The 24,490-nt window shown below is 41.6% G+C and overlaps 1 protein-coding gene across 4 annotated transcripts in view; it reads right to left on the minus strand.

Moving 5' to 3' along the window:
- Nucleotides 1–24,490, minus strand: part of zmp:0000000625 (cadherin-2) — a 75,248-nt gene that overhangs the window by 36,369 nt on the left and 14,389 nt on the right. For all 4 annotated transcript variants that reach the window (XM_057333792.1, XM_057333791.1, XM_057333794.1 and 1 more), the window contains 5 exons: nucleotides 19,152–19,372; nucleotides 11,939–12,091; nucleotides 10,921–11,076; nucleotides 9,529–9,673; nucleotides 9,224–9,396 (listed from right to left, as the gene is read on the minus strand). In XM_057333792.1, the coding sequence (XP_057189775.1) occupies nucleotides 9,224–9,396; nucleotides 9,529–9,673; nucleotides 10,921–11,076; nucleotides 11,939–12,091; nucleotides 19,152–19,372 (848 nt within the window). The remainder of the gene's footprint in view (nucleotides 1–9,223; nucleotides 9,397–9,528; nucleotides 9,674–10,920; nucleotides 11,077–11,938; nucleotides 12,092–19,151; nucleotides 19,373–24,490) is intronic.

The raw sequence follows: 24,490 nt of genomic DNA on the forward strand, positions 1-24,490 counted from the left end.
CGGCGCGAGGCCGGTGACGCGAGTGATAATGAACGTCAGCTGCGCGTTGCACCGGTCTTGCATCTCTCATGGAGGAGCTACGGAAGCATAAAAGGAGGAGCGACAGCAGTGAAGGACGGGAGAGAACCAGGCCTGGATTTTATGTTATGTTTTATTATGTTTGTGTGGCCGGCAGTAGACCATGAGGGAGCTGTCGGCACTTTACTTTCGTTTTTGTTGTTTGTTTATTTTATTAACTATTGGTTTGAAAGTACGCCGGTTCCCGCCTCCTTCCTTCCTTACTTTGAACAGTATTACAATATTCCAGATGATCCAACAATTTATTTAAGAATGCTGTGATTTCCCTATAGCTAAACAACACCTCAATACAACAACCACAATACAAAATCTCACCCACATTTCACAGAATCCTGCTTAATCCTTATCACGCTTGTCCTTCCACAGAGCCTAATGTAGTACCTTGATCAAGGGGAAAAACAGTGCACCATCAGCGTGCGATCAGCACTCATCAATCATTATGTGTGAACTAGTAAACGACGCATCAAAGAAACTCACTGGCACGTCACTGATGCCTCGCAGACACCAGACTAATATCTAGCATGATAAATATCTGTAGCTGACCCCCTGGTGTTTATGTCTCTGTTATAATATTGTAACTGTCAATAAATAATAAAAAAAGTTGGGCTGCAGGATTAATAGAAAAGAAACTGCATGCGATTTGGCAGTTGGCTGCGATTTTTTTTAATGTGCAATTTGTCAGTGAGGTACGGTTACATGCATCTGCATCCGAAAGCCAGAGGGCGCTCTCGTGCAAAAACTCCAATGCTCCACAGAACCAGAAGTACCACACGTATAACTAGGAAATGCTGTCTTCTATCTATATCTGACAAATTTCTATCACTCTTTTTCAAGCCTCCTCAGGTATTTTCATGATAATAAAGTATATTTTTTATGATGATAATTGACGGGTGTTACTTTTTTAAATGCATGTTTTAAGCGACTCAAACGCGCAATGCTTTCAGATGGAGCAGCATCCTCAATGATCACAGAGCTGTGCTTCACAAACAAAAGAAAGCAGCAACATGGCTTCAAGAAAAGTGTGGAGACAGGAAATTGAGCTAAATCTAATCGACCTGTGGTAAAAGCACAATTTCTTACTGACTTCCATTTTCAAATAAACAATTTCTGTGTCATACGTTGTTTCGCGTCATTACTCGTTCCATTGTCATGATTCTGTCTATCTCTCGCCTGTTTTGTAGTGTACCTTGTTTCCCTCTTGTTCCAATGTTGTTCCGCCCCCTTGTTTGTTACAATGGACTTTTATCATAGACCACACCCATCTCATGTGTTGCCATAGCCATTCATTGATTCATTGCCACTTCACCTCTTGTTATCTTGTGTGTGTATATACGTACAGTATAGTGCCTGTGTTTCTTGTATCAGTGTCGGTTATTGAATGTACGTAGTCATGTTGTTTTCTGTCACGTCATGCCCATGTTTATGTCTTTTACTTTCGGCTTGATTAAATTACTTTGATGCTGCATTTGGGTCCTTCTCCCAGTTGTCTGTTTTGGACTAGAACGTTACAGAATAACCGACCTTCAATGGATCCAGCAGTTCGTTTGGCTCGAGTCCGTCAAGGTGACAATTCAGGTGACACTACACATGGCGAATCAAACCTCTACCACACAAGTTTTGAGGCACTGAAACATGTTAACCGCGGTGTGGCCAATTAGTGCTGTGATGTAGCTGACCAATGAAATAAAGGCAGAGAAGTGAGTCGCGGTTGTGAGGTGGGGTTTTCACTTAAGGAGTGTGGTTATCGCATAACAGGTTTGGGAAAAACACGCATCCTCAATACTCCGCCCTGATTGTTTGCAACTGTGTCTAGTTGGGCCACATTAATGTCCTCATGAATGCCCTGTGTTTCTTGTATTGGTTGTTGTTTACTGTTTAGTGTTACCTGTGGTGCTTTTCTTCTGTTTCCTGCATTCCCTGTGCTCTCTGGATCCTTTTTTACGTTTTTTTTAACTTGCAACTGAATTCTGCCTCTTAGGAATGAGAAAATGAAGCCTCATGAAGCATTGAGGCTTTGCCCTGACTAGGTGCGAACAGTGTGAAATGTGAAAAATCGATTGAAAGCTTCAACTGGCAAGGCTTTTAAATGAAAAATAATGGATGAAAAATAACAGCAATGACTGTGATAGGGATATGTGACCCTGGACAACAAAACCAGTCTTATGGGTCAATTTTTCGAAATTGAGGTTTTTACATAATCTGAAAGCTGAATAAATAATCTTTCTATAGATATATGAGTTGTTAGAATAGGACAATATCTGGCTGAGATACAGTACAACCGTTTAAAACTCTGGAATCTGAGAGCGCAAAAAATCAAAATATTGAGAAAATTGCCTTTGAAGTTGTTAATCAGGGGCACTGTGGCAGGCCATCCACTCACAAAAATAAAGTTTTTATATATTTAAGGTAGGAAATTTACAAAATATCTTAATGGAACATGATCTTTACTTAATATCCTAATGATTTTTGGCATAAAAGAAAAATCGATAATTTTGACCCACACATGTATTTTTGTCTTTTACTAAAAATGTTCCCGTGCTACTTAAGACTGGTTTTGTGATCCAGGGTCACATATAAACTGTTAAATCACGCTGCATGTCAGAACAGGTGCACACAGGCACCAGCCGGCGTATAATATCAAAAAAGTACCGCAAGGCTCAAGAAGACTGCTGCGTATGCTTTCGAAACACTCTTTCAATACTTTGATATCATATGTGTCACAAAGTTGGAGACGTGTTACAGTTATGGAGGCCCGCCTCCAAGCCCGAGGCTCTAGGCCAGCGTTGGGGTTAACGCCACAGTCCTCGAGAGTTTTGCTCCAGCCTTGATTCAATCTCATCTGTCTGTAGCTTTCTAGTAACCCTTCAGACCACACACATCCAGGCCACCAAATTAAGGAACCACAAACCTATTTTTAATCTTATTTTTATTAAATTACAATGCTTAATGCTTAAAGGGGAGATTTTTTTCTACTTTTACACAATATAAATCGGGGTCCACAGAATGTGTCTGTGAAGTTTCAACCCAAAATACACCAGATATATTTTATTATACCATGCTCTAAATTTGCATGCCGGACTCCGCCCCGGATATCCGGGTATAAAAGGGAGACGCATGCTGCATTCATTCACCTTTTGTTCTTCGGAGCCTTCGCATCTGATGACAAGACTCACTCAAATTGCCGGATTCTTACGACGTGGTGCAGCGGATTGTCCCTCGGCAGTGACTTTCCCTGGGCGGCTCGGCAGTTCCAGAGGTGTTTATTTTCTAAAAGAGCAAATTTCTCCAGCGTGGCATGTCCCGCTGTTCTCATGGGTGCCACACTCATAGAGGAGGGGGACGGACACGACGTCTTCCTCAAGTGCTTCGGCACGCTGAGGCAACGTTCGTGGATATGTCCTGCCCACACTGCGGGCGGATGACGATCCAGACGTTGCGGTCATGGGTGGCTGTGTTCTTATGGACCCAGCCACCACCTCGTCTGCTTCCCGTCCCGTGATAGCAGCGGCTTCGGCCCTGCCGTCTGCCACGGCAGGCATCGAGGGTGATATGGGGATTATTGTGAGCGCTAATCCGTCAGCCACAGGCTCACGGACCGTTCGCGCCCCGTCTCGCTTGTCTGACCATTTCCCAAAAGACGGTTTTGTCTTATTCCTCAGCCACGTATTCAGAAACTGTGCATGATGAAGATGAGAGGTCGAAGGCAGCATCGGAGGGTGACCCACTGGCATCCGACCCTGTCGATTCCGAGGAGTTCCCCCCCCAGGAGGTCGAGCCCAGGAAGAGGCGGACGTCGAGATCTCAGCCATGCTCTCCCGGGCCTTCCCCAGCCTTCCCCAGCGCTCGCGGGTAGAAATTTGGTGCCTCGGGTCTCAGCGCGACTCCAAGCCGCAGGTCCCTGGGTCTGACGATTTACACACTAGTGGCCCAGGAGAGACACCTCTGGCTCAACCTTGTGCAGATGTGTGAAGCTGAGGAAGTTCGCTTTCTCGACATAACTCGCAAGGGGGGGCTGTTTGGTGATACTGTCGAGAGTTCTCGGCAGTGAAGAAGCAGACCTACCCCCCGGGGGATTGACCGCCATGACCAGGCCGCCCTTCGGCCATCGAGGTCCCGAGCGGCGTCTGCTCCCCAGCAGCCCCGGGCCCTCTTCGACGCCGAATCTGGCTCCACGTCTCAACCCAGGCGGCCCGCCGGGAGAAAACATAGAGGAGGAGACCGCCGCCGCAGAGCGGCCCTGATGGGACAAGCCCAGGGAGATCGAGACCACATCGGGCCCAACCCCGGCCATTCCATTGCTGGTCGGTCGGTCTGGGACGGTTCCTGCCCCATCCCAGCACCTGCTGGGCCCCTTTGGTGGCCTTGCGCCCATATTCTGAGTTCTCTCTCTTTGCCTCTGGGTTTTTCCTCAGCCGCTCTCACCCTCCAGAGGACAGTGTTTGGCAACTCGACATTGGGCGAGACGCAATATCGGGCATACACTCCAGCAGCCTTCAGCACTCTCAGTTCGATTGTGCGCTGAGCTGCATTATAGCCAGGCAGGTAAGTCAGCAGAGCCGATCTCCTCCCCGGGGGCTCCTCACGGTGAAGGATCCGCACTGCCAGCCATCGAACCAACCCCCGGGGGGTTGATGAAGCAGATCGAACCCCTAGTCCCCCTGTCTCGATCCCTGGGAGCCTGGCTAGAGCTTCCCAAACCGTCACGGTGGCTAGGGAATACGATCCGTCTCGGCTACGCTATCCAATTCACCAGACGCCAAACAGAGATTGGCGCACTGGATCGCGGACGCCGTCGCTATGGTGTACTGATCCCAGGCCACCCGTGCCCGCTGACAGTGAGGGCACACTCCACCCGGGGTGTAGCCTCCTCGTGGGCACTGGCGCAGGGCGCCTCTCTTGCAGACATCTGCAGAGTTGCGGGTTGGGCTACGCCCAATACCTTCGCGAGGTTCTACAGCCTCCGTGTGGAACCGGTGTCAGCCTGAGTCTTGCCAACAGGTGAGACCGGTGGCCGGTAGGGCGTACGCCTGCGAATGCGCCTTCCCCCTCCTAGGTGGGTCAGTGCGCTATTTCCGCCTCCCTTGTTCCCCCACCGGGCAAAGAATAGGCATTCCATCCATCACTAAGCACTTCCTGGTGGTGGGCTGGGCGGAGCAGCCCTGCCTCCGTAGGCCGGGTATCAGCTGAGTTATCTAGTGTATAGTCAAACCCCATCTGTCAGTTCAAAACAACGTCTTGTTCCCTCCATCAGGGAACAGAGGTTACATACGTAACCAAGACGTTTTCTATAAACAAACAGATTCCCAACAAAGGCGTCACGTTTTCTATACGTGAAAACACACATGACAAACCGATCGCGTATTTACAAACCATACACACTGCTTTCTACAAGTGAAAGTAGCCTACCCAAGAAAGAAGGGTCACAAAGCGAATGAGAAACTACTTTGTCTTGTCTTTGAACACCAAACACATTGTTTTCTATAAGCACACCTGTTTCCCCCGGGGCCATTCGCGAAGGCGCTCCGGTCCCTGTTGGTCCGGTCGCGACCACTTTCGGGATTGAGATCCGCGATCACGTCACAGGGTTTCATGGGTGAAATAACTAAATGGGAGGGTGGCGGGAAATCATGTTACCATGACAAACCCGTCACGTGTTTACAAACCATACACGCTGCTTTCTATAAGTGAAGGTACTCAAGACAAACTTATTGCGTTTTCTCTAAGTGAAAGTAACGTTACACAGGACTGTTTACAAGCCACACACGTTGCTTTCTATGAGTGAACGGACAAACGTGTCACAGTGACATTTTATCTACTTTTAAGTTGCCACAGGTCCCTGAGGTCTTACTTACAGTTTTTCTTGATTGCCAACACACAATTCATGAAACAATTCACCATTTTCTGACAACTATAAACACATTCTCAGAACCATACACCAACTTGTACAAACCCCACACACAAACAGCCTCAATTTGCAAAGGTTTAACCATGTTCTCATTCAGAAAACACAAACACACAATATAATGAACTGAAGTGTCAAGTTGTAAACTCAAATAGCACACATTTGTCCATCAGTAAACATTCAGTTGCAAAACTGATGACCCACCAATCAGAATCTCAGGATACTATCAATAGGAGCACAGGTAAGTGTGCATCCTAGAATCATCTGCTGGGCTTTATACTACTTACTGTAAACATACAGTATAATTACAATACACACTTTATATGAGAGAAATTTCATTATTCTGAGCCAAAGGTGCAGAGGATGCCATAATTTTTACATTGCCTCCTATTGACAAATGGCTTCACTGTATTGTTTCACTGGCTTTGGATAAAAGCATCTGCTAAATGCCTGAGTGTAAATGTTATTTGTGCAGTTGTGTACTGTATTGTGTTGCATGACCAGTTTACTGTATATTGTTCTTTGGTTTTTGAACTTCTCTTGTCTTGTAAGATCATCTTCATCTACGTTACAGTAGTGTAATGTTTTATTTTTATTTTTTCCTAAAGCTCATTCTTGCACTTTGCTGATGTGCACTCTTTTATGTTGTATATTCTAATAAACACTAAGCTGTCAAATTATTCTTGAATCCCACTAAGAGGTTTAGTAACAGTGTTTTGAATTGATCTCACCAGTGTCTAAGACTATGTTGCAGTGTGGGTGATTTTGAGGGCTTGTAAGTCATGTCTGCAGGAAAAGTTTGTGAGTTTGAATGGTTTTGAGAAGAGAGCTTCATTTTGACCTGACAATAGGATGTTTGGGGAATTGGGTGAGATGTTATGGATTTGTGTTTACTGTTTTGAGAATACGAGGCATAATTTCAAGAAATGTGTTTAAGCAATCGAGAAAAACTGTAAAATACACTGGTACTTACAGTGTCTTTATTTGCAGCTTTGACTCATTCAGTGTGGGGGATTTCCATTGAAAACAAAATAAATCCATTGCTCTCTTGTCTCCTGTGAGGCTCATAACAGTGTTCTGTGTTGGTCTGTGCACCCAACGACAGAACAGTTTGCATGTTTGGCATGAACGTTCGCCATGGCATTAGAGCTGATACACTCCTGTCACCTGCGAAAAACAAAATGGCGCGCCGTGGGGGGAAACGAGCAGATTAAGCAGCGGTGTTATTACAATGAGATCCCTCACCTACATCATGCAGGGAGAGTAATCTGAAGGGCTGATTTTTTCACATGCTTTCAGAGAAAGGCGTAACAAACCGAAGTTACTGTATTGTACTTTTTCACGTTTTCGGGTTAGTAGATGAACCGGGGAACTGATTATAGCACCTAAACACAGAAAAAGTATTTTAGTGAAATCTCCCCTTGAATTAAACTGACAGTGCATTGTTTATGAGCAAAATAAATACTGTTTGGCTCGAAATAGTAACAAGAAAAAGATACTGTTGTCATGATTGTTTTTATCATGTGGCCAAACCACAAAAGCACATATAAATGATTTATTCTACAAGTCTATCTTAAAACGAAAATTAATTATATATTTAAGTTTGACCATAAAACAACACATACGCTTAAAATGTATGTTTAAGGGGATCAATCATATCTCCTGCATTGACTGAATCAACATCAGTTTATTGACTCTAAGACTACGTTCACACTGCAAGCCTAAATACTCAATTCCGATTTTTTGCTCAGATCAGATTTTTTTGTTTGGCTGTTTACACTATTTTTTAAATGTGGCCAATATCAGATTCCAGTGTGAACTCATGATGGTTCTAAACTGAATCGCATGAGCAAAACAACAATAACACGCAGCAGGCTGTCATAAATAAGCAAGGGTCAAGTCAGCGGGTGTGTTTGACTTTATTCGGTGCTGAGTGGACCGTTCTCACGGCGCGATTTGAGAGCATTCCCGGAGCAGTCCATATAATGGATCCTATAGTCATTTGTTGAATCGCATCGTGTGGCTCGCGTGCGGTGTAGACAGTGCAAGGGCTTATGTTTATAATCTGATGCTTAAAGTTGGCAACTGAGCTGTAAAGTACACTTCCCTCAAAAGAATGACTCGTGAAGCTTTAAATCACTGCAGAATTGTGACGCATGTCGATCGACAATGACGCAAAAGTCGCATGAATTCCGATATGACCGTTCAGACTGAGGTCGCATTGCGAAACATCAGACCTGTATCTGAGTTAGGACCACATATGGAAGTGGCTCAGATCAGATTTAAAAAGACACGGATTCCATGTGGTTTGTCCTGTTCACACAGTCATGCAGTAAACAGATCTGGGTCACATATGAGCAAAAAAATCTGATTTTGGTGGCAATGTGAACGTAGTCTATGTCATTCCCTTTAAATGCTATTGAGCTTTAAATAATGGTATATTTTGTGTATGAGACCATACAGAAGTGAAACACAGCATTATTTACATATGATTTGATGACTTATTGAAATAAATATCAAAAATCTGAAAGGTGTACATTATAGCTGATACTTACATGAAGACTGTACAGCTGGTTTTGTGACTGTCAGTCATTCCCTTTAATGGCATTAACGTAGAAATGTGTATATTAATGTGTATGCAACTTTCGAGATGGTCCCTAAATTCACGAATATCAAACGTCCAACGTCAAGCCAACTTTACAGTATGTCTGTCTTTTCCTATAACTTAAAAAAAAAAGTAAAACAACGTTTTAAAGAGTATTTTACTATACATATACACTTCAAGTTATGGTTGAAGGGGAAAATGCATCACGTGTAACTCTCCAGCTCTGAGAGAAACCTAGTCTTTTAGTCTAACCTTCAGAACAACAGATAATGCGCGATGGCTTTTAATCTGTCTAAAATTACTTGGACAATGCGAATAAAGTTTTATAATCAACGTGTAAGTAAAATAAACGTTTTGAAGAGGTTTTACATTATTGAAAATAACGTAATGCCAATATGTGATCGTAACACGGGACGGATTCACCGGACATATTCGATTCTGTGTGCTGTAATAGAATAATGTTCACACACACAAACAAATGTACATGTACTACCAATGTCACCAGCATCTACCAAAACTGTAACACTTGTGTATTAGCAACATAAGAAAATATGTCTTGGTTTTACGCAAAGTCCTATATGAATATGAGGCAACAATCAAAGTTATTTTTTTCATACTGTCAGATAAGGTGTAAATACCTCTCGGTCTAACCCAGCTGCAACAGTGATGATACTTCCTGTCTTGTTGTTAATAGTGAACATGTTGGGGCTCAGGCTGGCAGGATTCTGGGACACAATCTTATAGCGGAGTTGGCCGTTTGGAGTTTTGGGATCATCTTTGTCTACTGATGTTACTGTTATAACTGATGTACCTATGGAAATTAAAAACAGGAAGATGATACACAGCTTATATTATACAGTGTACTGACATGTGTAAATTTTACTGGCATGTTGTCTTTCACATCCGGATGTACTCTTATGTACATTAACACTAAGGTCTGTACCTGGTTTAGATCCTTCAGGAACACTTCCATTCCAAATCTGTTGGATGAACTCTGGTCGATTGTCATTCATGTCGATTACATGGATCATGATGTCAATGGGATTTTCCACCTGATTACCATTAAGGTCCACAGCATGGGCCCTTAACTGATGCCATAACACACAAAGCGTCAATTCATTAATACTATTGTTATTGACAGTTGAGTTATTCTCTACACTAAAATGTGAAAATGAAAGTGACACAGTTAGTCCTTTCTACACGTGTAAGGCTGGTGCCAAGGTCCTGAGAAACAAAGAACTTTGTTTCTCAAGGAGCTCCCCAACGGGGTTTGCATCTTTATATTGAGCAACACACCTCAATGCAAGCTCACACCTTCACATCTTTTCTCCTCTTTCTCTCTCACTCATTTCAGCGCAACCTAAAGCACATTTTTGAACTGTATATAAGAAATACCACATTCTATGTGGATGAGGAATGTTTGTGTTTGCCAGTGTTGGGCAAATTACTCTTGAAATGTTATTAAATGTTAAAAGTAACTAAGTTATTGGTCTGTTTACTTTTTCAAAAGTAATTAGTTACACTACTAATAAAATACATTAATTTATATATAGTAATAAAACCATACAGATATATCCCAAAACATAAAATTACAACGAAAAAAGTAATCATTTACAGATCCTGTTATAAATGCACTTTGTTATTAAACTGACATTAACAAAGCTACAATAACATACAGCGTAATGAAACAAAAGTTATCAAAAAATGTTTCGTAGTCTACATACAGTAGAGGTTAGGCTAATCATTAGCCTACATAAATTGATTAAGAAGATCACATATCCCGATTATTTGAATGAAAAATGGTCTTAACGTACATCCGAATATCTTTTTCAAGAGTCAGAAACAAATGTTTCACATTTTTAAAACAAAGTGTGGTCAATATCAATTAAATCAAATCTTTCAAAAGTTCCGTAAATTACTGCTGGAGAATTGTTTGCGCTCGTGGCATCACACGAGAGGCAGGGTCACATGTAGACTGTTTACATTTTTTTTCATTTAATGCCTTTAATCTGAGGCCATTTCGCCTGATGTCTGATTGTGCGAGAGCTTAGTCCTGATGCTGTTTTGATGAGAACTAATGCATTTTTGTCTGAGGCGCGATGCCGTTTGACAATGTCCTAATATGTATGCCGTACCAGCATTTAGGGTTGAAACAACCCATCATAGATTAATCCATAACCAACAGTTGGATTTGGAAAAGCAGTGAAAGCTGCCAAAATAATAAAGACACATGGAAATAGAAAAAAAGAAAAACAATTTTGTTTGATCATCTGTTTGAGCATCTTTGGGATTTCATTCCATGCTTTGGGTTTGTTGTTGCATGAGACTTACTCACATTGAAGCTAGGCAAGTGCTCGCGGTCCAGAGGCTTCAGTACTGATAGTTGTCCTGAAACGGGATCAATGGAGAAGACACTGGTTGGTGGCTGGTCGGCACCTGGTCCGGTCACGCTGTAGCGTAAACTCACCCTCTCATCATTATCTGAGCGAATCTACATGACAGCAGAGTGAAGTGTCAACGTGACATGGAACTAACAACCCAGAAATATTTCCAACTAAAACAAAGTGTTCAACAAGAATTCCAAATGTAGGACAGTACCCAATTTCATCAATTGGCAGTTGATTAGATGGTGACAAGTGAAGGAGAAGCAATCTATTGACATCAGTCAATGTTTTGTTATTTTTACTGTATTGACATCAGCTGATTTCTACTGAACCAATCAGTTTGATTAGCCATGGTCCACTGAAGTGTATGAGATGTATTCAAGTGCTCCTATTATTCTCTATAAATAAACTATAACATGAAATGCATACTAAGAACCAAAAGTATATATCCACTTTAACTCTTTCCCCACCAGCCTCTTTTTAAAAAAGTTGCCAGTCAGCGCCAGCATTTTTTAACATTTTCACTAAAAATGATCACAGTACATTTTCTGTAATGAATGTTCCTTTTTTATCACCTCTTAAATGTGGGTAGGATTCTTCAAAAGTGCATCATTTTGATTAAACAGCTGATATAATTAGCTTTTTTTGTCGAAGACTCCACCCAGATAAGATTACAATTATTATTAAAAACAGATCAAATATTTACCCTAAAAGCATCAAATATATACGTTCTTTCCAAAGATGTGTAACAGCGCCACCAGTACAAACACCGATTGCCATAAAAATAAAATTCAATAATAATAACCGTCGGATTTTAAATGACGAGATAACTCGTCAATGGCGGGGAAAGAGTTAAATATCTTGCATATCCCCTATCCAAAGATCCAAGCAGATTCTATATCAAAGTACTATGCATGGAGGCAGTTTCTGATACTATCACATTGGTGTGTATTGATGTATAGTTCTTACCCTGACCAGGTTCATTGGGAAAGGTCCTCTTGAGTTTTCTGCCACATTGATTGGAGGTATAACCCAGCCTCTCTTTATCCGTCTGAGTGACGTGTTTATCGGATGAGAAGGGATCACTATTTCCGGTATATGTGTCCTGGGCATGGCATGCTTCTGCAGATAAGGACAAAGGTAAGCTAATGGGTTAAATCACAGAATGGCAGCTTCAGAAGTTATGCATTAATGTGAAATCTGACAGTTTGGTGTGTACAAATGATGACGATTAGTGTTATAAGAAGTACAGAATCCCAGATAGCAACCAAACTAGCAAATTGTTGCGGCCCAAATCCGGCCCACACCTTACACCCCATGCCCCCTCATCTGGCCCACATACGCATGGAATGATGGCACTTGGGTGGTCCGCTCCTGTTTGCGAGATTTGGGCCACAAGCAAGCCAAAGCAATGCTGCATGTTAGCCAAAAACAAATCAAATAAAGCAGAAAGGACCCAAATATGGGCAAAAGTTGATTTTAATTCTGGTTCAGATTCAACACCCAAATGCTTTTGTTTGACAGATTTGTCAATTGAGTTTTTGTATTTTTAATGAATTGATGATTGAGTCATTGGTGATAAAACCTGCTGTTAACAAACACAATCACTGAAGAAAAGATGAACAAGAAAAAAAAACCTTACTCACAGAAACTACAACCTGAAATCAACCGCAAGATCTCAACAGATGTGGATTACTCCAGAACTTCACAAACACCATAGCCACAAATGGGAAGACAAGTACATGTTGCTATATGTTAAAAGCGCTAATTTGATTGTGATTAGTTGTATTGTCCCCATATGATCTGTGTTTTCCTTTTCATGAAGTGTTTGACCTATTTTTCGCTCTCGCGAGACTTACCCGTAACCCTGGTCACGTGAGGGGATAGCGGAAGTTACTGAGGTTGGTGGAGGATAAAGAGCGTGGCACAGATGGATGAAGAAGAACGTTTTTTCTTCTGGTCCTAGAGATCGCTAAGGAGACGGATATATACAGGTGTTGGTCATATAATTAGAATATCATCAAAAAGTTGATTTATTTCACTAATTCCATTCAAAAAGTGAAACTTGTGTATTATATTCATTCATTACACACAGACTGATATATTTCAAATCTTTATTTCTTTTAATATTGATGATTATAACTGACAACTAATGAAAACCCCAAATTCAGTATCTCAGAAAATTAGAATATTGTGAAAAGGTTCAATAGTGAAGACACCTGGTGCCACACTGTAATCAGCTAATGAACTCAAAACACCTGCAAAGGCCTTTAAATGGTCTCTCAGGCTAGTTCTGTAGGTTACACAATCATGGGGAAGACTGCTGACTTGACAGTTGTCCAAAAGACGACCATTGACACCTTGCACAAGGAGAGCAAAACACAAAAGGTCATTGCAAAAGAGGCTGGCTGTTCACAGAGCTCTGTGTCCAAGCACATTAATAGAGAGGCGAAGGGAAGGAAAAGATGTGGTAGAAGCAATAGGGATAACCGCACCCTGGAGAGGATTGTGAAACAAAACCCATTCAAAAATGTGGGGGAGATTCACAAAGAGTCGACTGCTGCTGGAGTCAGTGCTTCAAGAACCACTACGCACAGACGAATGCAAGACATGGGTTTCAGCTGTCGCATTCCTTGTGTCAAGCCACTCTTGAACAACAGACAGAGTCAGAAGCGTCTCGCCTGGGCTAAAGACAAAAAGGACTGGACTGCTGCTGAGTGGTCCAAAGTTATGTTCTCTGATGAAAGTAAATTTTGCATTTCCTTTGGAAATCAGGGTCCCAGAGTCTGGAGGAAGAGAGGAGAGGCACAGTTGCTTGAGGTCCAGTGTAAAGTTTCCACAGTCAGTGATGGTTTGGGGTGCCATGTCATCTCATCTGCTGGTGTTGGTCCACTGTGTTTTCTGAGGTCCAAGGTCAACGCAGCTGTATACCAGGAAGTTTTAGAGCACTTCATGCTTCCTGCTGCTGACCATCTTTATGGAGATGCAGATTTCATTTTCCAACAGGACTTGGCACCTGCACACAGTGCCAAAGCTACCAGTACCTGGTTTAAGGACCATGGTATCCCTGTTCTTAATTGGCCAGCAAACTCGCCTGACCTTAACCCCATAGAAAATCTATGGGGTATTGTGAAGAGGAAGATGCGATATGCCAGACCCAACAATGCAGAAGAGCTGAAGGCCACTATCAGAGCAACCTGGGCTCTCATAACACCTGAGCAGTGCCACAGACTGATCGACTCCATGCCACGCCGCATTGCTGCAGTAATTCAGGCAAAAGGAGCCCCAACTAAGTATTGAGTGCTGTACATGCTCATACTTTTCATGTTCATACTTTTCAGTTGGCCAAGATTTCTAAAAATCCTTTCTTTGTATTGGTCTTAAGTAATATTCTAATTTTCTGAGATACTGAATTTGGGATTTTCATTAGCTGTCAGTTATAATCATCAAAATTAAAAGAAATAAAGATTTGAAATATATCAGTCTGTGTGTAATGAATGAATATAATATACAAGTTTCACTTTTTGAATGGAATTAGTGAAATAAATCAACTTTTTGATGATATTCTAATTATATGACCAGCACCTGTATATATACGCTATCGACAGTTTCTCTTTTGTATGCCATCTCCTGGAGGAGTATTATCGTTTGTGGAGTTTTATGGATTACTTTCCTAGGAGGATTTAGAATTGATGTGACTGACATCAGCTACCGACGATTATTCTTACACATACCGTTGAGACTGATCCAAACTTTATACATACTTTGGATATTGGCCTTTTACACACACTCACTCATTCATTCATTCCTACCCAGGTAGTTGTTGTTAATCTGGGCCCGTATTCTTAAAGCTTCTAAGAATCCTCTAAGAAAGCTCTTAATTTATCTCAAAAACTTCTACGTAGGAGTCTTATCTTAAAAGTGATTCAGGATCAATCTGAGAGCAACTCTGAGCAAGGAAAAGACAAAAACTTTTATCTTAGTGAGGAGGCGGGGCTGACCCCGTTGCTATGTCTTTTGAAGACTGTGATTGGCTGGTTGGCCAAGAAGGAAGAAGAGCGCTTTTAAGTATAGGGTCATTAGTTTGAAATTGCACGTCATTTTTTTCTGTTTTACCATACTCACGCACACACACAGACACACACATATATTTTTTATTTTATATTTACCATGCTGTTAATGTCAATGTATTTGATAGAAAATGAACAGTGACACAATAAGTCTCTGTAAGTGCTGTAATTGTTTGTGTGATCACTATAGAAGATTGTGACAGAACCAAATCATCTCTGCTGCAGAGCTGCATTTCTCCAGTTGCTAAATATGTTCATGTAGTGATTTCTTCTATCTCTGGCGCTATGGCATTTCTGCGCTGTTTTGGAGATGTTAGCGTGTCTCTAATAGGATCGGTCACAAACATCTAATGTGTTGTGTCTTATTAACTCACTGTCATTCAATTCAATGTCATTTTATTTTATAGCGCTTTTACAATTTGCATTGCATCAAAGCAGCTATAGAAGAAAACCAAAACCAAGATAATCAAAAGTTGAACACACACACACACACACAAAATCTGATAAACCTTAAAGGTAATATGGAAATTGTCATGCATTGCAACACATTTCTTCTCACTTTTCGTGTTTCGTCCATTTTCTCTGCTGCTAAAGAAACTCTTAAGTCTCTTAAAAGTCCTCCTCACTACTCCTAAAATTTTGGACCTTAAAAGCTCTTTTAAGGGTTAAGATGCTTTATATATTATGAATGACTTTCTTCTTTACTAGGATCTTTTCTGTAATTCTAAGGGGAAACGCCCACATTTCTAAGAATTTTCTTAGAATTTTGTCACTAGGAGCAACTCTTTGCACTAAGATTTTTCATGAATATGGGCCCTGTACTATAAAAGGAACTGTCATATGTATGTATGCTTTTGAGGTCACGCTGGGTTTGATGATTTGCGTCTCGTTGTGAGGCATAATACATATAATATTTTTAGCGGAACGGTGTCCCTATCTTTTTTTGTTTGTATTTACTCTTGTGTTTATTATTACCAGGAGTGTTACAACATCTTTAAAAAAGAACTTCAAGCACGCATTCCTACCGTGGGAATCCGAAGGAAGGTTATGCAGCGACTGTGTTCTTCCACAACCAGACACTGCACAATATTTTGCGATCTTTAAGGCATGATGCTCACACTCGCTCTATCTGGTTCCGTGCAGCTTGTGTTCAGTAGTGTCATGCGCGAACCAGTGGGCGGGGCTCGAGAAGTAGGCGTTGATATTCTTCTGTGGAGGCGGTGTTCAACCTATCTATCATAGATAGGTGCATTCCAGGACCTGGCGTTCGCGGAGCCTCGTGTCAATAACGGTTGTTATTTCAGTAACAAGGGTGTTTTCAGGTCTGACACTTACATGATGTTCGCTTGAATACGATTCCCTCTTATACAACAAAAGCTCGGGTTAAAATTGTGGTCCTAGTTCACTGCACCTTTAAGGATAGTAAGTGTGTAGTAGAGACTGTTTCGGATGCGGCCGTTACACCAAGTAATGAACATGACGCAGTTCCGACATTACACTCAATGCGGCGAGGAAGCAGGGTGAATATCAAGTGGCATAATCGTAAAGAAAAGAGGCAAACTCCTGTTATTATTTCAAACAGGTTCTCCTCCCTCAACAACATGCCGGTTAAGACGCCTGTCATAAGCACCCTGGTTATCGGTGATACCATTTTACAGAACGTGGAAATAGAGTCACCAGCCACCATAGTCAAATATGTATACCGGGAGCCAGAGCGTCTGACATGAGATCATTGCTAAATGTGCTGGCTACTGATAAATATAAATACTCTAATGTAGCACTTGTGCTAGCAAAAGTAATACGAGCAGCATATGATAACAACTGCCAACGCAGCACGTTTAATCAGAACTCAACAACCAAAAGAACACAATGGAACAACCACCATCCACCCGGCCTCTCTAAGGCTCCGCCTCCTTAAAGGGGCCGTATTGCATATGTCTGAGTGAATACTGATTGTGAATTATGTAAGCGAGTCCATTGTGTGTGAGGTGCTTCCGTCTGCCACTACACTAAGATTGTAATTCACGTCGGCACTAATTCAACTTCATAAATTGGAGATCACTGATAATATAAAAGAGAAGTCCCAGACTAACTTAAATGTTAAGTGTTAAGTGTCTTGATCGAAACAACGTACATTGACATAGTTAAAATATATCAGTGTGATTGTTTTGTCTCAAGATGCACATCAGTAATATTTCTGTAAAGTATATATATTTTTAAAACAACCTAAATATCTTAATTTAACTAAGGCCTAGTCGTGGTTTAAATAATCCCTGTCTGGGAAACTTCCCCATAGATTATTATAATGGCATGGCTGGATGTCTAAGTGGTGCCCTCAGAATAACATCCCAGATAGCAAGAGAGCAGAAGAAAACCATTGAATCAATGTTAAAAATCATTGATTTGTCAATGCTAATTGACTATATGCACGCAGGGTGATGATGTACCTCCGTTAAAATCCGTTAAAAAGCCATTTCCGATGATGATATGTTTACAAAAAAAGTTCAAATTCCATCTAACTGGTAGCACTACAGCTGAGCATTGTTGAGTGCTTCTGTGATCAAAGATAAAGCAACCGAGTGAAAAACCTCATTGTTCCCTGTGTTAAAGTCCAACTAAAGCAAACACAGATCACAAAAATAGCAGTTTGTTAATATTTCTACATTTTTTCAACATTAATTGCAGGTGCAAAACTGATATTGATTCAATGCAATAGACTTTCCACATTTTTTACATAAATAAAGGCATGATTTTGATTTAGTGGTCTAGGTTGGAATCAGTATGTATATTAAGACGCGAGTGCGTGTACAGTCATGGAAAATGATGTGTTCGGCTGTTAAAGACGCGGCGCAACAAGTCTGTGGAGTGCATGTACAGTCATGGTCCTCGAGGCACACCTCCCAGAATGTTTTAGATGTCTCTCTATACAGTATATAAAACACCCGATTCAACTCATCAACCTCCTTCAGAATGTTTGAAATGTCTCCCTAATGAACACACGAACAAGCTGATGAGTTTTATCGGGTGTTTTATATACAATGAAAAAAAAATGTGGATTAGGATTTACTTGAAAAAAGCTAGAAACAATTTTCACCCAGAAATGAGAGTTAATTTTAAAGGAGCTGTGATGTAAAAGCTAAACACAATTATCTTTCACTTTCCTTAGAAATGGTCAGGTAAAGGTAACTTTTACTCGCTCTTCATTTGTAACCCTGATAGTAAGCAACCACCATTACTCTGATCACTGTTTGATTTAGTTGGGCTTTTGATACCTGACGTTCACTGAGAATATCTAATGAAACCTACAGATAATCGTGTTCAGCGTTACATGATTTCGCCATGTCTGAAACTTGTAAAGTAAAAATTCCCCCGCAAATGACCTACCATGTTTGGCCAATAACCAAGGTCCTGTGATAATATTAAACCTGTGCAAATCTGCATCTCTGTGATTTGGCAGGGTTGTATATCATTTTTTAAAATGTTTTTGTTATTCAAAGTGCTCAGGAGCTTGCACTCTGGCATCTGCTGTTCCTAAGCAACCATGAGCCGCACTCGCTGTTAAGATGAGAGGGTTCCGGTAAAGAATAAATGGATTTTCAGAGAAATCAGTAAATTCAAGTAAATGCACAGGCTTCGCTTATCCCGTGCGAATGCGCCACACGAAATTAAGATGTGGGGGGTAATTTCTAAATCACACAAGGTCATCGGATAATACTAATCCCATGCAAATAGGGCTTTAAAAACATACTAAATGGTATAATTTTTTTATAAAAAAGCCCAACTTTTCTGTAATGGTTAGGTTTGATTTAAATTTATTGATTTTCTTTGACAAGTGAAAAATAAAAACTTATTTTATAGCCTTTTCCATTTCTTTTCAATGTGGAGTCATTTCAGTTTTTTTTGCATACTTTCAAAATAACCAAACAAGCAGTTTTTGAGTGTGTGTGTGTGTGTGTGCGTGCGTGCGTGCGTGTGTGTGAATGAATAGATAATGTACGAAAAGTCTTACCCCACTGAGATAAACGGAACCATGTTTTCAAACAAGGAAAGTTGCAGCGCGTTGCAATACAATATGAGGGTTAATGTCTTTGTGAGGACTGTTATTGTCGTACCTCTGACAAATGAGCTCCTGGAGACAACAGCCAGACTCGTGTCTGCCACTGTTGTCCGGTCACACCATCCCGCGCTTTAATGAGCAGGGGTGTAATCCAGGAGTGAGATGTGTCCAATGGCCTGCGGGCGTACACAACCCCATCCACTGATATCCTGAAGTCCTCTGGCTGGCTACATTCAAACCTCACATGAGATATTCTGCCACAGTGCACATACTTCACTACAACACAAATATAAAAACACACAAACATTTGATTCAGAAATCAGAAAATCTAGTAAATCACACACTGTAAAATGATTTGAGGTTTTAGCTAACTCCGCTCATCTTTCTCAGTCACTTCAACTAAAATGTTGAGTGTACTTAAGATATTGAGTTTACATGTGCTCGATTCTTCAATTTATTCAGAAAAGTTCAGGCAACATAGATTTCTTAGTTGTTGTTGTGTGTGTGTGCAAATTACAACTCAATATTCCAACTTAAATTCATTAAATAAACCCCAAAACCCTTGCACTTGAATATTTTGAGAATTTATGCTTGGTTCAAAGAATAGAAACTGATCATTTAATAGTTGTTAATAAAATGACATAGAGGTTTAAACTTGTTTTAATATTATTGATATCTATTAATATTGTTGTTTTCTAGTAGAACAATAAACAGTGCTCTGTAAAGTCACCATTCAGGTGATTTGATTTGTTGAACCTGGATCCTGTTCGACGCTTTCTCTTTTCTCCAAACACATTAAGTTGCGTGTTTAAATGCAGGTTGTTGTGTATTTCTGTTGAGGAAGAATCAGGTTTAGAGTCTGATTCACAGTTAATTGGCAACTCTTTTCAATACACTGTCATAGTAGTCTGCTATACAAACACCAATTCATGTCAAGTTACTTTGATTTATTTAATTGCTTGTTTTTGCAACAAACATACGTATGTTGATTTAACAATCATGTGTCCAAAACTTAACTGAGTCAAAACAACAATATGACTTGACTTAGTCTAGTTGGGTCAACAAATCATATTTTACAGTGCTGTGTAACTCTGAAAGACTTATGGCACTTTTCCAATGCATGGTACGGTATGGTGTACAGCTCACTTTTGGAGGATTTTCCACTGTGTGCAGTACCTTAAACCTGATCCTTTTTTAGTACCACCTCAGTTGAGGTTCCAAGTGAGCTGTACCGATATTACAATGTGATTTGTAGACACACAGATCACTGATTGGTCACAGAGAATCATCATTAACAGGCAGCATCATTGGATTTGCAACACAATACTACTACAGTGATATAACAACAGAGGCCCTTAACACACTGATAAATGTAAGATAAGCCTACCTTTGTGTGCCCTCGATCAAACTAAATGATGTCGTTGTCTACTCTTTCGCGAGTTCCCAAACTCTCTGGTATTTTTAGCAGTTTTGTTGATATGCTCCATTGCTCTTGTGTTGTGCCTGCTATTCACATACTCAGCCTTACGAAGACATGAATTCTTCCAGAGAACCCTTTGCACTCTCCTCCATCTATTACTCCTTTTACACCCCCTGCCATTCGGGTAGCTAACCGTAATACAGCGATTGCCATGTGTACTTGTGGATCATCGGGTGGGTGAAGTAGGTGTTAGCGACTGCAAGTGTGTTCGCTGCGCCTACGGATATGGGCTGCTCACCATTGTCATTTGTCTTTCGTGCTGATTCGTAAGAGCCAATGGTTTGTTTAAAGCCATGTCAAGAGTTGCCAATTTGTGCATTCAGGTCGCCAAGCAGCATCACAGTGCTGTGGTGTGGAGTTGAATCCAATTCAGGTTGGAGTTGGTCATAGAAGGCGTCTTTGGTTGGTTTCGTCTGCCATCGCCAGTCCCAAGCCTGGATAAAGAAGGAGCGTTGGACGTGGGGCTAGCAACCCAACCCCGGAAAAAAACCCTGTTGCTACAGAAACAACAAGACATCAACATCAACAGCATTGTCAACAAACAAATGTGGAGAAGACAGCCGTTGTTCTATGACGGTGGTGGATCAAAGCCCCCAAGAGGCCATCCAATGTCAGATAATGTCTCGCTGCATCTTCAAGTTAAAGGAAATCATCTGAATTGGAACAAGGAACATCCATACTCTCTACCAAGCCCACTGGCCCAATTCCTTCGGGATTTTGATCGATATCAGATAGATGTGCTCGGATTATGTGACGTTCGCTGGACGGCTCTCCTGTTTTTGCCAAGTGGTTGATGTCCTTAGGGCAACATCATGTTGACCCTGGGACAACATTTAAATCAACCAATCAGATTTCAGAAATAAATTCACAGTTTATTTTAAGTTTAATCTTCCAGCCAGGATTAGGTGCTCCTAGACCATTGTTTTTCACTCATCATTTCCCTCTGATTTTAGGGGTAAGTTATGGTTAGGGTTGGGGTTTGGTGTAGGTTTAGGTTTTATTTATAAAAATGTTGTCCTTAGGTCAACAAAATGTGTTGCCCTGAGGACATCAACCACTTCGCAAAATCAGGTCGAGCTTCGCTGGACTGGTAGTGGTCAACTGGTAAACGATGGGTTAGTAATAATTCACTTGGGCAACAATTCTGACCACGCAAAAGGAGTCGGACTTGGTGCTCGCTGGGGCTGTTTACATGTTATGTGGACGTAGACACGGCATTTAGGGTGAGAGTGCTGAGACCTCGTCATCCTGGAGAACGCGATTTGTGGTTATTTTGCAAAGGCATGATGCCACGAGAGCACAACCTCACGAACGCTTTGGAATTAAGGAGAAAACGTTAGGATCCGAGTTTTTCATGTCTTTTTAAAACACAACTGCATTTGCAGAACTAAAACCAAAACAACAGTGCCTGTCATTTAAATTCGGTGGAAATAAAGAGTTAAAATTAGCTTTTTTTGCGCAAATAGAAGATCGGATTCATATCCATTCTGCTGAGACGCATTTATGTGGCCAAGTGTAAATACAACGGTTTTAATAAATCAGATAGCTATCCGGTCAGAGAAAACAAATTAAGTGACCAGGCATAAATAGGCTCTAAAAGGCAAAGGGGTGGTGTTTCTACACATCATAGCAGGTCTTTTTTAAATGTATGTACATTTATAACACTATACTTTTTTATTATATTAATATTAATAATGCTAATGTGAGGGTGTTTCTTATACAGCGTCTATGGAAGTCACGGTAAATTTGATATCATTCTCTCTTTTGACTGCCATCATCAGACTCTCTCTATATTCTTTTACTTTTTTGAAAGTTGTCACCACAGGCAGATGGAACGAGACACCACAGTATTATTTTACTCACTTTAATAGTGAGTTGGGGTTTGAGGAGGCATACGTGGAATGAAGGTGAAATTCTGTAGTGTCAGGGGAGCTGAAGACAGTAGGTGACCAGGTTGATTTGACTGAGAATGGTGAAGGGTCCGATGTATTTGGGACCCAGCTTCCTACAAGGGTGCCGCAGACGGAGGTCCTGGGTAGAAAGCCAGACCTTCTGTCCAGGTTGGTACTGTACTGGTTCTGGAGTGGGAGATCGAGGGGTATGAGCATGTTCCTTTTGTCTGCAGACAGCTTGTTGGAGATGGTGATGAGCTGAGTCCCAGACCCTCTCACTCTCTCGAAACCAGTGGTCAACAGCTGGCACTGTCGATGGACCCCTGCCTAGGAGAACAGGGGGGGTTGGTAGCCGAGTAGGCACTGCAAGGGGGTTAAACCGGTGGAGGCTTGTCGGAGGGAGTTCTGTGCACTAAGTAGTGTGTTGCCTCAAGTAGGACCTCAGGTACCTCCCAATGTCCTGTATCTTCCGCTCAGCCTGGCCGTTTGCTTGAGGGTGGTATCCGGAGGCGAGACAGACTATGACATTGAGGAGATTGAAGAAAGCTTTCCATACCCGGGAGATGAACTGAGGGCTCCTGTCTCACAGGGATACCGTAATTACAGAATAAATGGTTGAACAGAGTTTCAGCTGTCTCGAAGGCAGTAGGTAGCTGTGGTAGGGGCACAAGTTTGCAGGCTTTAAAGAACCGATCGACCGCGACCAGAATGCAGGTGTAGGAGTCAGACAGGGGCAGATCTGTGAGAAAGTCTTTCCCTGTCATAACCGGAGTAGTTGATCCTGGACTGAGAGAGGATTAGCCAATTGACCAAAGACCTCCTGGAAGTGCTGAAAGAAGAGCTTGAAAGAGGTGATAAGAGGACCCCTAGCGTCCCCAATAGTTTGTGCCCAGCTCAAGGCCTTAACGCACGACAGAGAGATGATATATGCAGCCTTCACTTTCTCAGTTTGGAACTAGTGAGCATGCATCTCGAAATACAACTCACATTGCAGAATAAATCCGCAGCATTCCTCCACAGATCCAGAAAAACGGTTGGGTGCGGCCATGGGACTGGAGATGGGTGGAGGATGTGCAGGGGGTGCAGAAGGGGTGAGTTGTTGGTGAAGCAGGTTAACCAGTTCGGCGAACGGGTCGGCAGGTGACTGATGGAACGAGACACACCACAGTACTCATTTTAATGGTGAGAACACAGGGTAAAGTCTACAAACAACAGGTGAATAGTCCACAAGTAAAGAGGTGAGTAATCCACAGGTAAACAGGTGAGTAATCCACAGGTAAACAGGTGAGTAATCCACAGGTAAACAGGTAAATAATCCACATGTAAACAGTTTAATAATCCACAGGTAAACAGGTGAGTAATCCACAGGTAAACAGGTAAATAATCCACATTTAAACAGTTTAATAATCCACAGGTAAACAGGTGAGTAATCCACAGGTACATAGCACAACTGGGTGGGGAACTAGCAGCTACACAAAACGACAACTAGACCTGACAAAGAACAAAGGGAGAGTGTGAGTATAAATAGTCCGGGGTGATAGGTTGCAGGTGCGGGTGTAATCAGTAGACATTGGTAGCGGGAACGTGAGAGTCTGGGAGAGAGTGCTGGTGCAGGGGTGTGGCCGGCTGAGATGCAGAGTCCTTTACAAGTAGTGAAAACACTGTCGTTGAGTTTTTCTTTTGCGATTCGAGCAAATGACCATGCAAAAAATATATTTGTGGTAGTCTCCCATTTACCGCTATAGTACACTGTTCATTTATTAGTAATTATTGAATATGTAAAGTTGCCTTTTCACACATTGTGGAGAAAAGCTCTACAGAAATTTAACTGAATTAAATGAAATGTAACTTTAATTTCAGACATTTCAATTTGAACGATAAAGTAATCACTGATAGACTGACAGTTCAATGAAAGGAATGGTTTGGATAATGCTTGTGGAATGCTTACAGAAGGGCTGATGAAGCAGTGAACAGGACCCGGTCAGCAGAGAGACACAACACATTACATCCACCTCATCACAT

Source organism: Triplophysa rosa, linkage group LG5 (genome assembly GCF_024868665.1).
Source record: "Triplophysa rosa linkage group LG5, Trosa_1v2, whole genome shotgun sequence".
NCBI classification, from domain to species: Eukaryota; Metazoa; Chordata; class Actinopteri; order Cypriniformes; family Nemacheilidae; genus Triplophysa; species Triplophysa rosa.